This window comes from Rhineura floridana, chromosome 6 (assembly GCF_030035675.1).
Source record: "Rhineura floridana isolate rRhiFlo1 chromosome 6, rRhiFlo1.hap2, whole genome shotgun sequence".
Taxonomy (NCBI): Eukaryota; Metazoa; Chordata; class Lepidosauria; order Squamata; family Rhineuridae; genus Rhineura; species Rhineura floridana.
Genome location: NC_084485.1, coordinates 111,031,038 through 111,046,606, shown reverse-complemented (window position 1 = coordinate 111,046,606; position 15,569 = coordinate 111,031,038). Strand labels below are relative to the sequence as shown.

At 48.1% G+C, this 15,569-nt stretch overlaps 1 protein-coding gene across 1 annotated transcript in view; it reads left to right on the top strand.

Annotated features, from left to right (window-relative positions):
• Positions 1-14,873, top strand: part of LOC133386875 (uncharacterized) — a gene marked incomplete at its 3' end in the record, with an annotated part of 63,729 nt that extends 48,856 nt beyond the window's left edge. Inside the window, exons 3-4 of the mRNA XM_061630647.1 lie at positions 10,905-11,222; positions 13,902-14,873. Coding sequence (XP_061486631.1) covers positions 10,905-11,222; positions 13,902-14,873 — 1,290 coding nt within the window. The remainder of the gene's footprint in view (positions 1-10,904; positions 11,223-13,901) is intronic.
• Between the last annotated feature and the right edge of the window lie 696 nt (positions 14,874-15,569).

Below are 15,569 nucleotides of genomic sequence, written 5' to 3'. Positions count from 1 at the left end.
AGTAATAAAAATAACATCATCAACTCACATTTGCAGGCTGGCCCTCATCCAGCAGGGTGGAGGGAGCAGCTTCTTTGAGAAGATTGTTATTGTCAATAACAGTATTAACAAGAACATCAGCATGAGCATCACTATTGCCATCAACATCATCATCAACAAGTCATCATCATCATCATTATCGTCATCATTGTCATCGTCATTGTCATAGCCATCAATATTAACATCAACATCAACAACAACATCAACACGTCATCGTCATCATCAACATCAACATCAACGTCTGAAACAATAACATCTTCAACAAAAACATCATCATCATCAACAACTCATCACCATCATTATCATCAACATAGACATCAACACAGACATGAACATGAGCATCAACATCATCATCATAATAGCATCATTATCAACATCAACATCATCATCATCAACAAGATTAGCATCAATATCGTCAAGATAAATAAACTATAACAATAATAAAAATAACATCATCAAATTACCTTTGCAGGCTTGCCCTCATCCAGCATCAACATCTGAAACAATAACAATGTCCTCAACCAAAACATCATCATCATCAACAACAACAATGCATCGCCATCATCATCGTCGTCAATGTCAACGTCATCAATATTGCTATCAACATCAACAAGTCATCGTCAACATCAACATCAACAAGTCATCATCAACGTCGTCGTCGTCGTCGTCGTCAACATCAACATCAACATCAACATCAACATCAACATCAACATCAACATCAACATCAACATCAACATCAACATCAACATCAACATCAACATCAACATCAACATCAACATCAACATCAACATCAACATCAACATCAACATCAACATCAACATCAACATCAACATCAACATCAACATCAACATCAACAAGAAGAAGTCACCCTCATAGACATCAACATGAGCATCAACATCGACAACATCAAGGTGGGGCAACAACACGTCATCGTCATCATCATAGTTGTCAACATCGCTATCAACATCAACAAGTCATCAACATCAACATCAACAACATCCTCAATGAAAACATCATCATCATCATCATCATCATCATCAACAACAACAACAAGAAGTCACCCTCATAGACATCAACATGAGCATCAACATCGACAACATCAAGGTGGGGCAACAACACATCATCGTCATCATCATAGTCGTCAATATTGCTATCAACATCAACAACAAGTCATTGTCATCATCAACATCAACAACATTCTCAACAAAAACATCATCATCATCATCAACAGCAACAACAACACATCACCGTCATAGACATCAACATGAGCATCAACATCAACAACATCAAGGTGGGGCAACAACAACATATCATTGTCATCATCATAGTCATCAATATCCATATAATCCGTTTCATCCAGGAATCTCTGGAGCTGGGAGGCCACCACACACTCTATTACCTTGCCCAGAAATGGAATGTTGGAAGCTGGCCAATAATTATCCATTATAGAGGGATCCAGGGAGGGCTTTTTCAGCAACGTCCTTACAACAGCCTCATTTAGGCACATTGGAATTCTGCTTTGTTGTAGGGAGGCATTAACCACTCCCCTCACCCACTCGGCCATTCCCCCTCTGGCACTTTAAATGAACCATGAGGGGCAAGCATCTGGCAGACATGTGGTGGCTCTCAGCTCTCCAAGGATCCTGTCTACGTCCTCAGGCTATACAAATGGAATAGAATCCATTATTATTGGGCAAGCAGAAGCCAGAGCTACATCCCCTGAGACTGTATCAACAATAGCGTCCAAGTCAGAATGAATCTGAGAGATTTTATCTGCAAAGTGCTGTGCAAATTCTTGTCAGCAGTAATCTGTATTACCCTCTTGAGGGCCAGAATGTAAAAGTCCCCTGACCACTCAAAACAGCTCCGCTGGACAGCTTCCTGCAGATGCAATGGTGGCAGAAAAGAATAATTTCTTTGCTGCCTCCAATGCCATGGAGTAGGCCTTCAGATAGGCTGTCACCCATGTTCGGTCAGACTCGCTCCAAGTCTTCTGCCAACGTCACTCTAGTTCCCATCTTATACATTTCATCACCGCCAGCTCCCTGGTAAACCAGGGGGCTGGTTTGGCTTCACTCTATAAGAGGGGATGCTCAGGAGTGATCATGTCCACCGCCCTGGCCAACATCAACATCAACACCATCAACATCAACATCATGAACAACATCAACCCACTCACCAGCTTCAGCATCCTGGCCGCCATCACTGTTGCAGGTATGCCGTGGATCGCACTCATCCAGCAGGGTGGTGGGTGCAGCTTCTCCAACAAGATCTACATGGCTGCATCAACATCATCATCATCAACAACAACATCAACAATATCATAGTATAGTGGCAAATCCAGAAGCGCAGGGTCCCCTCATGATAGTCATGCCATGGCCCCTTGCTCACTTGCTCTCGGTCATCAACTCTACACTCCTCAGTCCTTCCTGTGTGTGCCTTCTCCCACAACAACAAAAGTTCCTAGAAGCCAATCGGCATGGAAGGGAAGTGTGTTAGTTACTGAGAAGAGTCTTCTCAATGGTTCTCTTACTTCCTTTCACTCCAATTGGCTTCAATCAGCAGGAAAGAACAAGGAAGCATGCTAGAAGATTCTTCTCAATGGCTAACACACTTCCCTTTCATGCTGAATGGCTTGTAGGATGCTGAAGACATAGGGACCCTGCTCCCAAAAAAATATGGGGTCTAAGACCCCCTCAAGCTCCATACGAATACATCCCTAGTCTTTACAGTATATGACAAAAGCTGTACAGTGAAGGTGCCAGATGCATCTCTGCAGGGAGCCAGCCAAACATCTGAGGGTGATAGAACTACCAAGAGGGCCCTTTCTGCCAATCTCAACACCCTAGAGGGTCTGTAGGAAAGGAGGTAGGCCCCCAATATCTGAAAAACCAAGTCATTTAAACACAAGCATAAGCACCTTGCATCAGGCCCAAAAAGAACCATAGTCGTCATCCTTCCAAGAATGCATCACCCTTGACCATTGATGTCATGCTGATGGGAGTTGGAGTCAAACAACATCTGGAGGGCACAAGGTTGCCTATCCCTGGTCTAAGAGAGATGCTCCAACCTAGAACTCTGTGGGTGACCACATGGGGGCACACGTGCACAGTGATGGGGGCTCCCCATTCTAACCCCTGGGACCCTCTGTCTTCTGCATCAATAGATTTCTACTAAGATGCAATAAGGCCCAGGTTGAAAGTCTCACTGCTGGGAAGCAAAGGCAGAAAAACACCTTCCCACAGTCCCACCATTGAGGTCACTCCCTGCTGTAAAAAACAAACTGGAGGGGGAGGAAGAGGGGGATCATTGCAGCATTCAAATTTCCTGAAGCATTGCACCCAAAGATATCCCCACTGTGCAAGTAATAATTTTACATTCAGCTCCACAGGCCATCTTGGCCAAGCATGTAAACATAATCATTAAACAGACCCCCCCCTCCCGGCCTTGTGTCATACAGGTTGTTTCTCTAGTCACGGATCTGCAATCCCAGCACTCACCAACCCCATTAAAACCATTGCGGTGTCCTGTTGGCCTTTGCAGAAGCTGAATTAAACATTAGCAACTCTATTTGGGTCAGCCTCACGTTCCTACAGAAGCAGAACTCTTCCAAGGAAAGAGAAAGGCTGCCTTTGAGCAAGTGAGACATCCACTTACCAGAAAGGACATTTAGTCCCTGACTGAACAAATAGGATAGCCTTAGGGTTGAACACATAAGGCAGCTTTGGTCTGGGAAGAACGGGCATTAGCCAGAAGATGATACAGGGCAACCAGTTAAGACCAGGTTGAACACAGGGCAACCACAGCAGAATTAAAAGTCTATTCTCCAGCTGATATAGGTTTTACCAGGTAAAAGCTGAGTCACACACTTGAGAAAAGCAACCTACCCTGTTCTGAGCTTCTAGGATTCTGGGGGCCTATATTGATTGATCCTTGTTGGAAACTGGCAGCCCTCCAGAAGGTTGCACTACAGCTCCCATCATCATCACCCCTACCTGCTGGCCATGCTAGTTGCTGGGGCTGAGGGACACTGGAATCAAACAACACCCAAAGGGTCCCCCACTACCTCTGGCATAGGCAAGATGAAACTAGATGGAGTAATGACCTGGCTCTGTAGAAAACAGCTTTCTATGTTTATTATAATCATCATAATCATAATATAATTTATATCCCAGCCTTCCACCTGAAGGAGCCCAGGGCAGCAAACATGAACAAAACAATTCATCAGAAAAAATAAAAGCACACTAAAAACATTCTAAAATGCCATTACAGTTAAAAAGATTCTAAAACACTGTTCCTGAAAAGCACCAAAAAACATTCTTTCAGCAGTGACCTTTGGGTTGCCACTAAAACTCCAAGGGTTGCCTTCAGGGGCTGGGGTCCCAGTTACAGAAGATATGAAGTTTCACCAAAGTACTCACCCAAGGAGAGCAGGGTTGCAGATGTAGCATAGGCCAAACAAACCAAGGTCAAGCACAGCCCAGAGAAACAGTTTAGGTCCAAATGTGATCCAGAGACACAGTCTGGCAACACTGCAAGGTCAATATCACAGGGCATTCAGGCAAAACACAATTCAACAAGGCAGGAAGACTAACCACAAGCTAGAGACCAGAAACCTGTGTTGCTTCCAGAAGTAGAATGCTTAAAGGGAAGGCCTTATATCGTCTGGCATTCTAAACCACACCCTAACCACAGCTGCAGATAGTGGAGGAGTATCAATCATTACTTACTCACTCCTTACTCATGAGTAGATCAATGAGTCAGGTTTCATGGACACATACCTTGCCATCCCTCTTCAGCCTGGACCCAAAGTTTATTGAACCATCACTCTAGAGCAGCCTTTCCCAACCTTTGGGCCCCCAGATGTTGCTGGACTACAACTCCCATCAGCCCCATCCAGCATGGCCAATGGTCAGGAATTATGGGAACTGTAGTTCAGCAACATCTGGGGACCCAAAGGTTGGGAAAGGCTGCTCTAGAGGATGTAGGAGGCAATTCCATAAGAATGTAAGAAGAACCTGCCAGATCAGGCCAAAAGGACCCATCTAGTCCAGCCTCATGTTCTCACAGTGGCCAACCAGATGCCCCAATGGGAAGCCCGCAATCAGGACCTGAGCACAAGAGCACTCTCCCCCTCCTGTAGTTTCCAGCAACTGGAATTTGGAAGCATACCACCTCTGGCCATGGAGGCACAGCGTAGCCACCCACTCCCTCCTCTGACAGTTCCATGGGTTCATCATCAGGTATCAACCCAAAGGGGCCCTCAAGGGGGCCCTCAGGACTGGATTCAGGGTGGGGCTGCCTGCTCCCCAAGGTCCTCAATCTGTGGAGTGTCTGGTTCATCCTCTGAGGACTCCATCTCTGGTACCAGGTCAGGGCTAGGCATGACAGATCCTGGGTGTGAGGAACATGATGCACAGCCACTGGACCACCACCCCTCCCACTTTCACTTTATCAACAACTGGCCTGGTATCCAAGATGGAAACCGCCCTGCCTCCTGCTCCATCTTGCAGCTCACAAAGGCTGCAACCCAATACATGCTTACCCGGGACTAAGTCCCATTGAACCTAGTGGAGCTTACTTCTGAGTAGACACATATTGGATTGCAGCCTAAACTGTTTGTCCCTGACACACACACACTGCATCTCTTTATGGCTGCAATCTCGTATACATCCCTATTTAAAGAATAATTTAATTAAGTGGAAGAAAATGTAATTAATTTTAATTGTTGATGATCATTTCCCCTTTATTAATATATATATACATCTCAGTGCCCAGTTAATGTTGTATAATAGGGTAATTAAATTCTCTTATAAGAACTAGTTAATCTTCAAATGCTTTGGATGTGGCAGAGCTCAGTGACCCTTGGGGGCTTTGTCTGAGATTGGGATTGACTCCAACAGCTGCCAGGAATCAGAGATGAGTGTCTCTGAACATAGGCAAAGTTAGACACAAGAGTGGATGGGGAGGAGTGAGCAAAATGCAGTGGTGACAGGTGGGAGGGGAGCCCACTTTCTTAAATCTTGGGAGCCAGGAATTGGGGCAAATCATTCCACTGCAGAAGCTACCATTCCGACTCTCTCATTTTTTCCAGCCCTGCTATTAGTTTTAAACAACGCCTTGAATGTTTTAAGATCAAGATGAGTGGTTCAGTTAGGTAGCTATAGCCAATGCCAGCCCAAGTCAGAGCAGACCCATTGAGGTTAATGGGCATGGCTAACTTAGGTTCATTCATTTCAATGGGTCTACTCTGAGTAGGTTGGCTACAACCCAATGATCTTATGGATGGGACAGGCCCTCTTTGGATAGCGCGAATTAGGGACCCCTATTTCCCCTTACAAAGGTACCATTCTTACAGTGGTTTAACAATTCATCCCTCTTCCCAGGGAACCCTGAACAAACTTTGTAGCTCTGTGAGGGGAATAGGGGGGGTCTCCTCGCAACTCTCAGCACCCTGAACAAACTATACTTCCCAGGAGTCTTTGAGAGAAGCCGGGACTGTTTAAAGGGGCATGATAATGCTTTAAATGTACAGTATAGCACTGCTAAGGCCATTAAGGGAATTGATGAATGGCTTCCCTGGGGTGAACCAGAAACACACACCCCACAACCATTTGATAAGATGGGGCACCTCTACTGTTTTTTATCTCTATGTTGCCCTGCCAGGATTTCCCTTCAGCACCCTGCCCAGGAGGAAGAATGGACTCTGCTGATTGGCCGAGCCTGTCCAGGAGGGGAGGGGCACCGGGTGGGATTTCCCCGGCTTGCCATTTTATATATTTTTGCAAGCAGCTGCCTGCTTATTATTTCTTTTTGCATCTGGTGGCTCTTCGGAGCAGAGACTCCACCTTTCCCCCACTGCTTTCCCAGCACAGAGGTAAGTTCCCAGCACAGAGGTAAGTCCCCAGAGGGTTGGGGGCTTTTGGTTCCTATACTGGTTCCTATAAACAGCGGTCAGTTTTATCCTTCAGGCAGCTGGGGGGAGAAAATTGTGTCAAAAAATAACTAGGAGTTTCTGTATATAATGGAATGTTGACATCTCACAAGCGACTTGCAGGTGCAGCAGACAAACAGCCGCCACCATCCAGCTGATTGTCCCCAGATTCTAGCACTCGGAGATAGACTGCCTCTGATTGTGGAGGCTCCAAAAATCCAACTGGCCCAGTATTCTGTTTCCAATGGCAGCTGGCCAGAAACATCTAAGGAAACCCATGAGAAGGCAAGGCCTTTCTCATTGTCCACCCCCCCTTTACTGCATTTGGTCCACCGAAATATACTGCCTTGACAAGTGGAGGTTCAGTTTGGCTATTCTTGCATAAGAAGAGCCAAGGCGGTTTGCCTCTAATTTCAGCAATCTGCTTCCCACAATGGACCAACCAGAAGCCTCCAGCAAGCCTGTGATGAAGGCATGAAAGATGATGGCTTGCTTCCCTGTTGACAGTCCCCAGCATCAGATATACCACCTTGGGATATGGAGGTTTTGTTCAGGCATCGAGGCTAATATGAATCTGAACAAGCAAGGATGGGGAACCCGTCACCCTCCAGATGTTGTTGGACTACAACTCCAAACTTCCCTCACCTGGAGGGGGCTGATGGAGTCCAGCAACATCTGGAGGGCCACAGATTCCTTGTTGCTGCAATTATCCTGTTATCTCCCTGCAACTGATGCCTTTTCTCCATAGGCATGTGAGCCAGGCTCTCCTAGCCTTATGGAAGGCTCTGAAAGGGGCTCAGACCAGAGCTTGGAAGATTAGTTTTAAAAAGTAATAAATTACAGTTAGTTACATGGCCCCCCAAAAGTAGTAATTACTGTTACAATTGCAATTGCTCTGAAAGTAACTGATTACTTTACCTTTACTCAAAAGTAATTGCTACAATTACATTTTAGTTACTTTTTAAAAAAAGAATTGCCTACAAGGTGTTGGCCTTGGCTGCTGCACATTTAAGTAGCCTAAAACAACATTAAAAATAAGCACACACACACAGAGGGTAGTAGAATTTTTTTTATCCATAAGATTAACAGGCAAGACCTTGGTGCTGCCTCCACTGAGTGCTGCCCAGTTGGTGCTGATGCATTACAAGGTCTTTTCAGTGGTGGGTCCCCTTTTTGTGTAATTGTGAGGTGTGTCTGTCTCCTGAACTATTAACTTTCAGGAGGAATTTGAAAACATTCCAGGCATATGATAGCTGAAGAGAACTATTGCTGGCAACCTGAAGATCACTGGTAAAAGAAGGTTTTAAAGCTGTGTTTTAGAATATTTTTAACTGTGTTTTTAGAATGTTTTCAATGGTAATTATGTTTCAGAATATTTTAACTGTTTTTAGTATTTTTTCTTCTTTTTTGTTAAATTGTTTGCTGCCTTGGGTTCCTCCAGGAGTAGTAGTGGGATATACTACTACTACTACTACTAATAATAATAATAATAAAGTAAATCCCTTTGAGTTCAACAGGGCTTACATAATAGGTCAGTATGTATAGGATTATAACGTTTGGGTGAAATCCAGCACTGAGGAAGAAGAGCCCTGAAACCTCTGTACATCCCCAAATCTGCTCCAGATGTTCCCCCAACCCACCAGAGTAGATTGTTGGACGTGTGGGAGGCTGCGGGGGGGGGGGGAGAAGAGGTGGAAGCTGTGCTGCATGAGCAGAAACTCATGGTGGTCACACACTGACACAATTAGGGTTGCCAGGTTCTGGGCCTGAGAATGATTGCCAGGCCCAGCCTCCAAGAGGTCTTCTGTATCTTTAAAAGTTGTGCAGGGGGAAGGGAGAATTTCACCTTGTGGTTTTTCCCATTTCGGTGCTGCAAGAAAACCTGCACTTGGCTGAATTTTCTCTTCTCTTAAAGATATAGAATCATTCTCAGGCCCAGAACCTGGCAACCCTAGACACAATGGGATATCTGCTGGGCCTAAGCTTACAGGAAGATGTCGTTTTTACAAAGGAAGAGCAGTGTTGAGAAAAACATAATTTGAATGAAAACAGACAAAGTTTTAATGACATTAATGAAACTAATAAAGAAGAACACACAAGATGGAACTCTTAATCACAGAAGGGCTTTCAGCAGGCAATAGACTTTAGTATGTTTTGTCATGTGAATTGGCAATGACTCTTTAGAACTGTGTAGATCCAATACACATTTTTTACTTTCAACTCCTCTCAGGGATTTATTAGAGTTGAAGTATTTCCTCAGGTGATCTTTACTTGATCACTTAAAGCCAAAGTGAAGGCATTCTTACTTCACAAAGAAACTATGGAGTTCCAGACAACCCAGTGTATACAGCAAACATAAAACGATCAGAGAGCTAAAGATATTTCATGAGCTCAGCTGATCATTATCTTAATGGCAACACTGTAACCATTTAAAATTTTCATGTCTGGTGCATCAGTTTAAAGGGGCTTTCATATGTCAGATCAAATGCCAAAAGCTTCTTTCAGGGTTATTTACTGTTATTTATTTTACTGTCTGTACTACAGATGTGCCTTACCATATCTGCACAAGATATGGTGAACATTTTTTTTAAGAGACAGCCCTGACTGAGAAAATATTTAAACCTCCACAACCAGATTAAAAATAGCTATTTCAAATACATGAATGTGGTCCTGGTTGAAGACCAATGTACGTTGCAGTAAATGGAAATTCGTTCCTCAGTTTCATAGGTAGGCTGATTATAGGCAGGAAAAGGTGCTTCAGAAGAACAGTTACCTCATCATGGTCTGAAAGCCAGTCTGATGTCTAGGCCCAATTTCCATGTGACTCTATCCTGTGGAGAGTTTTGTAGCCAGCTCCATTTCCCAGACATTCTTTCTGGGAGTAGTGTGGACATTATCCCTGTAACAGAGAGAAGTCATTTGGTAACGTGAGCTAGACCTTAGAATCATTAGGAATAAGCAGCTGAGGAGTGGGTAACCAAAATATTTATTAAGCTGACCATGAGTTATGAGCTCTCAAATATGAAGATCAAGCACTCCTTTAGAACGTCTCTTGAGTAAATGTACTGTGCCTGGACATGACTAATCTGAAAATGCTTTTTGGAAACATCAGCTCTTTCAACTTCTGCATAAGATCTCAGCATTGGGGTTACAACAGTCCCATCATTCCAGATGCTGGCATGAACACTGTTGATCAGTGTTCCAGCATCACCTCTTTTGTAACCAGCAGTGGTGAGTAACTTGTTCTGTTTCTTTTGTGTTATCCATTTTGTCTCTCTGCTTCAGCCAGCTGAGATACTGCCCTCACTCAGCACCATTCCCAGGGGCATTCTTGTGTGTGGGGAGGTGGATGGCTGTCCCATGCGAGCACTATAATTGCTCCCCCCATCTCCCGAATGTCCCTGGTAATGATATCATATCAAGATGTAGCATCATTCACAGAGCATTCTGTAGAGGCATATAACCAGGCTGCTGAGAACAGCTTGAAGCTGCAACAAGGCATTTAGGGTGGTAGGGAGAGAGAGAGAGTAACCCAGAGGAGGAGGAGGAGGAGGAGGAGGAGGGGGAGGAGGAGGAGGAGGAGGAGGGGGAGGAGGAGGGGGAGGGGGAGGAGGAGGGGGAGGAGGAGGGGGAGGAGGGGGAGGGGGAGGGGGAGGGGGAGGGGGAGGGGGAGGGAGGGGGAGGGGGAGGGGGAGGGGGAGGGGGAGGGAGGGGGAGGGGGAGGGGGAGGGGGAGGGGGGGAGGAGGAGGAGGGGGAGGAGGAGGAGGGGGAGGAGGAGGAGGGGGGAGGAGGGGGGAGGAGGGGGGAGGAGGAGGAGGGGGGAGGAGGGGGGAGGAGGGGGGAGGAGGGGGGAGGATAGGGGGGAGGAGGGGGGGAGGAGGGGGGAGGAGGGGGGAGGATGAGGATGAAGAAGAGGATGTGGACGGTGAGGACGAGGATGAAGAAGAGGATGTGGACGGTGAGGAGGAGGATGAAGAAGAGGATGTGGACGGTGAGGACAAGGAAGAAGAAGAGGATGTGGACGGTGAGGACGAGGAAGAAGAAGAGGATGTGGACGGTGAGGACGAGGAAGAAGAAGAGGATGTGGACGGTGAGGACGAGGAAGAAGAAGAGGATGTGGACGGTGAGGACGAGGAAGAAGAAGAGGATGTGGACGGTGAGGACGAGGAAGAAGAAGAGGATGTGGACGGTGAGGACGAGGAAGAAGAAGAGGATGTGGACGGTGAGGACGATGAAGAAGACGAGGATGTGGACGGTGAGGACGATGAAGAAGAAGAGGAAGAGGACGGTGAGGGCGATGAAGAAGAAGAGGACGATGAGGGCGATGAAGAAGAAGAGGAAGAGGACGATGAGGGCGATGAAGAAGAGGAAGAGGACGATGAGGATGCTGAAGAAGAAGAGGAAGAGGACGATGAGGACGCTGAAGAAGAAGAGGAAGAGGACGATGAGGATGCTGAAGAAGAAGAGGAAGAGGACGACGAGGACGACGAGGACGACGAGGACGACGAGGACGACGAGGACGACGAGGACGACGAAGAAAAAGAGGAAGAGGACGACGAGGACGATGAGGACGAAGAGGAAGAGGACGATGAGGACGAGGAAGAGGACGATGAGGACGAAGAGGAAGAGGACGATGAGGACGAGGAAGAGGACGATGAGGACGAGGAAGAGGACGATGAGGACGAGGAAGAGGACGATGAGGATGAGGATGAGGACGAGGAAGAGGACGAGGACGAGGAAGAGGACGAGGAGGACGATGAGGACGATGAGGACGATGAGGACGAGGAAGAGGACGATGAGGACGAGGAAGAGGACGATGAGGACGAGGAAGAGGACGATGAAGAGGACGAGGAAGAGGACGAGGAAGAGGACGAGGAAGAGGACGATGAAGAGGACGATGAAGAGGACGATGAAGAGGACGATGAAGAGGACGATGAAGAGGACGATGAAGAGGACGATGAAGAGGACGATGAGGACGAGGAGGAGGACGATGAGGACGAGGAAGAGGACGATGAGGAAGAGGACGATGAGGACGATGAGGAAGAGGAAGAGGACGATGAGGACGAGGAAGAGGATGATGAGGACGATGAGGACGATGAGGACGAGGAAGAGGAAGAGGAAGAGGACGATGAGGACGATGAGGACGATGAGGAAGAGGAGGACGATGAGGAAGAGGAGGACGATGAGGACGATGAGGACGATGAGGACGATGAGGACGATGAGGACGATGAGGACGATGAGGACGATGAGGACGAGGAAGAGGACGAGGAAGAGGACGAGGAAGAGGACGATGAGGACGAGGAGGACGAGGAGGACGAGGAGGACGATGAGGACGATGAGGACGATGAGGACGAGGAAGAGGACGAGGAAGAGGACGATGAGGACGATGAGGACGATGAGGACGATGAGGACGATGAGGACGACGAAGAGGACGACGAAGAGGACGACGACGAAGAGGACGACGACGAAGAGGACGACGACGAAGAGGACGACGACGAAGAGGACGACGACGAAGAGGACGACGACGAAGAGGAAGACGACGAAGAGGAAGACGACGACGACGAGGACGACGACGACGAGGACGACGACGACGAGGACGACGACGAGGACGACGACGAGGACGACGACGAGGACGACGACGAGGACGACGACGAGGACGACGACGAGGACGACGACGACGAGGACGACGACGAGGAAGAGGACGACGACGAGGAAGAGGACGACGACGAGGAAGAGGACGACGACGAGGAAGAGGACGACGACGAGGAAGAGGACGACGACGAGGAAGAGGACGACGAAGAGGAAGAGGACGACGAAGAGGAAGAGGACGACGACGAGGAAGAGGACGACGACGAGGAAGAGGACGACGAAGAGGAAGAGGACGACGAAGAGGAAGAGGACGACGAGGACGATGAGGACGATGAGGACGATGAGGACGATGAAGAAGAGGAAGAGGACGATGAGGACGATGAAGAAGAGGAAGAGGACGATGAGGACGATGAAGAAGAGGAAGAGGACGATGAGGACGATGAAGAAGAGGAAGAGGACGATGAGGACGATGAAGAAGAGGAAGAGGACGATGAGGACGATGAAGAAGAGGAAGAGGACGATGAAGAAGAGGAAGAGGACGATGAGGACGATGAAGAAGAGGAAGAGGACGATGAGGACGATGAAGAAGAGGAAGAGGACGATGAGGACGATGAAGAAGAGGAAGAGGACGATGAGGACGATGAAGAAGAGGAAGAGGACGATGAGGACGATGAGGACGATGAGGACGATGAAGAAGAGGAAGAGGACGATGAGGACGATGAGGACGATGAAGAAGAGGAAGAGGACGATGAGGACGATGAGGACGATGAAGAAGAGGAAGAGGACGATGAGGACGATGAGGACGATGGAGAAGAGGAAGAGGACGATGGGGACGATGAGGACGATGGAGAAGAGGAAGAGGACGATGGGGACGATGAGGACGATGGAGAAGAGGAAGAGGAAGAGGACGATGAGGACGATGGAGAAGAGGAAGAGGAAGAGGACGATGAGGACGATGGAGAAGAGGAAGAGGAAGAGGACGATGAGGACGATGGAGAAGAGGAAGAGGAAGAGGACGATGAGGACGATGGAGAAGAGGAAGAGGAAGAGGACGATGAGGACGATGGAGAAGAGGAAGAGGAAGAGGACGATGAGGACGATGGAGAAGAGGAAGAGGAAGAGGACGATGAGGACGATGGAGAAGAGGAAGAGGAAGAGGACGATGAGGACGATGGAGAAGAGGAAGAGGACGAGGACGATGAGGACGATGGAGAAGAGGAAGAGGACGAGGACGATGAGGACGATGGAGAAGAGGAAGAGGACGAGGACGATGAGGACGATGGAGAAGAGGAAGAGGACGAGGACGATGAGGACGATGGAGAAGAGGAAGAGGACGAGGACGATGAGGACGATGGAGAAGAGGAAGAGGACGAGGACGATGAGGACGATGGAGAAGAGGAAGAGGACGAGGACGATGAGGACGATGGAGAAGAGGAAGAGGACGATGAGGACGATGGAGAAGAGGAAGAGGACGATGAGGACGATGAGGACGATGGAGAAGAGGAAGAGGACGATGAGGACGATGAGGACGATGGAGAAGAGGAAGAGGACGATGAGGACGATGAGGACGATGGAGAAGAGGAAGAGGACGATGAGGACGATGGAGAAGAAGAAGAGGAAGAGGACGATGAGGACGATGGAGAAGAAGAAGAGGAGGAGGACGATGAGGACGATGGAGAAGAAGAAGAGGAGGAGGACGAAGAGGACGATGGAGAAGAACAAGAGGAGGAGGACGAAGAGGACGATGGAGAAGAACAGGAGGAGGAGGACGAAGAGGACGATGGAGAAGAAGAGGAGGAAGAGGAGGAAGAGGACGATGGAGAAGAAGAGGAGGAAGAGGAGGAAGAGGACGATGGAGAAGAAGAGGAGGAAGAGGAGGAAGAGGACGATGGAGAAGAAGAGGAGGAAGAGGAGGAAGAGGACGATGGAGAAGAAGAGGAGGAAGAGGAGGAAGAGGACGATGGAGAAGAAGAGGAGGAAGAGGACGAAGAGGACGATGGAGAAGAAGAGGAGGAAGAGGACGAAGAGGACGATGGAGAAGAAGAGGAGGAAGAGGACGAAGAGGACGATGGAGAAGAAGAGGAGGAAGAGGACGAAGAGGACGATGGAGAAGAAGAGGAGGAAGAGGACGAAGAGGACGATGGAGAAGAAGAGGAGGACGACGAGGACGACGAGGACGATGGAGAAGAAGAGGAGGACGACGAGGACGACGAGGACGATGGAGAAGAAGAGGAGGACGACGAGGACGATGAAGAAGAAGAGGAGGACGACGAGGACGACGAGGACGATGAAGAAGAAGAGGAGGACGACGAGGACGACGAAGAAGAAGAGGAGGACGACGAGGACGAGGACGAGGACGAGGATGAACTGAAATTAATAACAAAAACCAACAGAGCAATCCAAACCCCTTTTTGAAGAGCTGGGGCCTGAGCAGATTAGATGTAGATGTCTCATTCTGCCCAGCTCCCTAGGCTGAAGCAGCCACCTGCCAATGACAGAGTAACACAAGCTGATGGAGCTAAGAAATGGGTCCAATTGCCCTGTCCCTTCTGTAGCTGCTGTAAAGAACAGGGCTGCAGATGTGATGGTGGCCCTGTTGCTCCATAAAGACCTACTAGCGGGAGGGGGATTTTGGATAGTCATAAATACGCAGATGACACCCAGCTCTATATCTCTGTTCCATCTGAATTAGAAGAGGCAGTTGAGGTGCTAGACCGGCATTTAGAGGAAGAGATGGGCCCGATGTGGGCCAATAAACAGGCTAAATCCTGAGAAGACAGAGGTATTATGTGTCCAGAGTTCTCATGTCTGGAAGGTGGGGAGACTCCTCTTCTGGACAGCGTTGCACTCCCCTTGAAGGAGCAGGTCCACAGCTTGGGTGTACTCCTGGACCCAACATTGTCACTGGAGGCTTAGGTGGCCTTAGTGGCTAGGAGTGGGAGTGCCTTTTTCCAACTCAGGCTGGTTCACCAGCTTCAGTCCCTTTTGGACAAGATTACATGACCA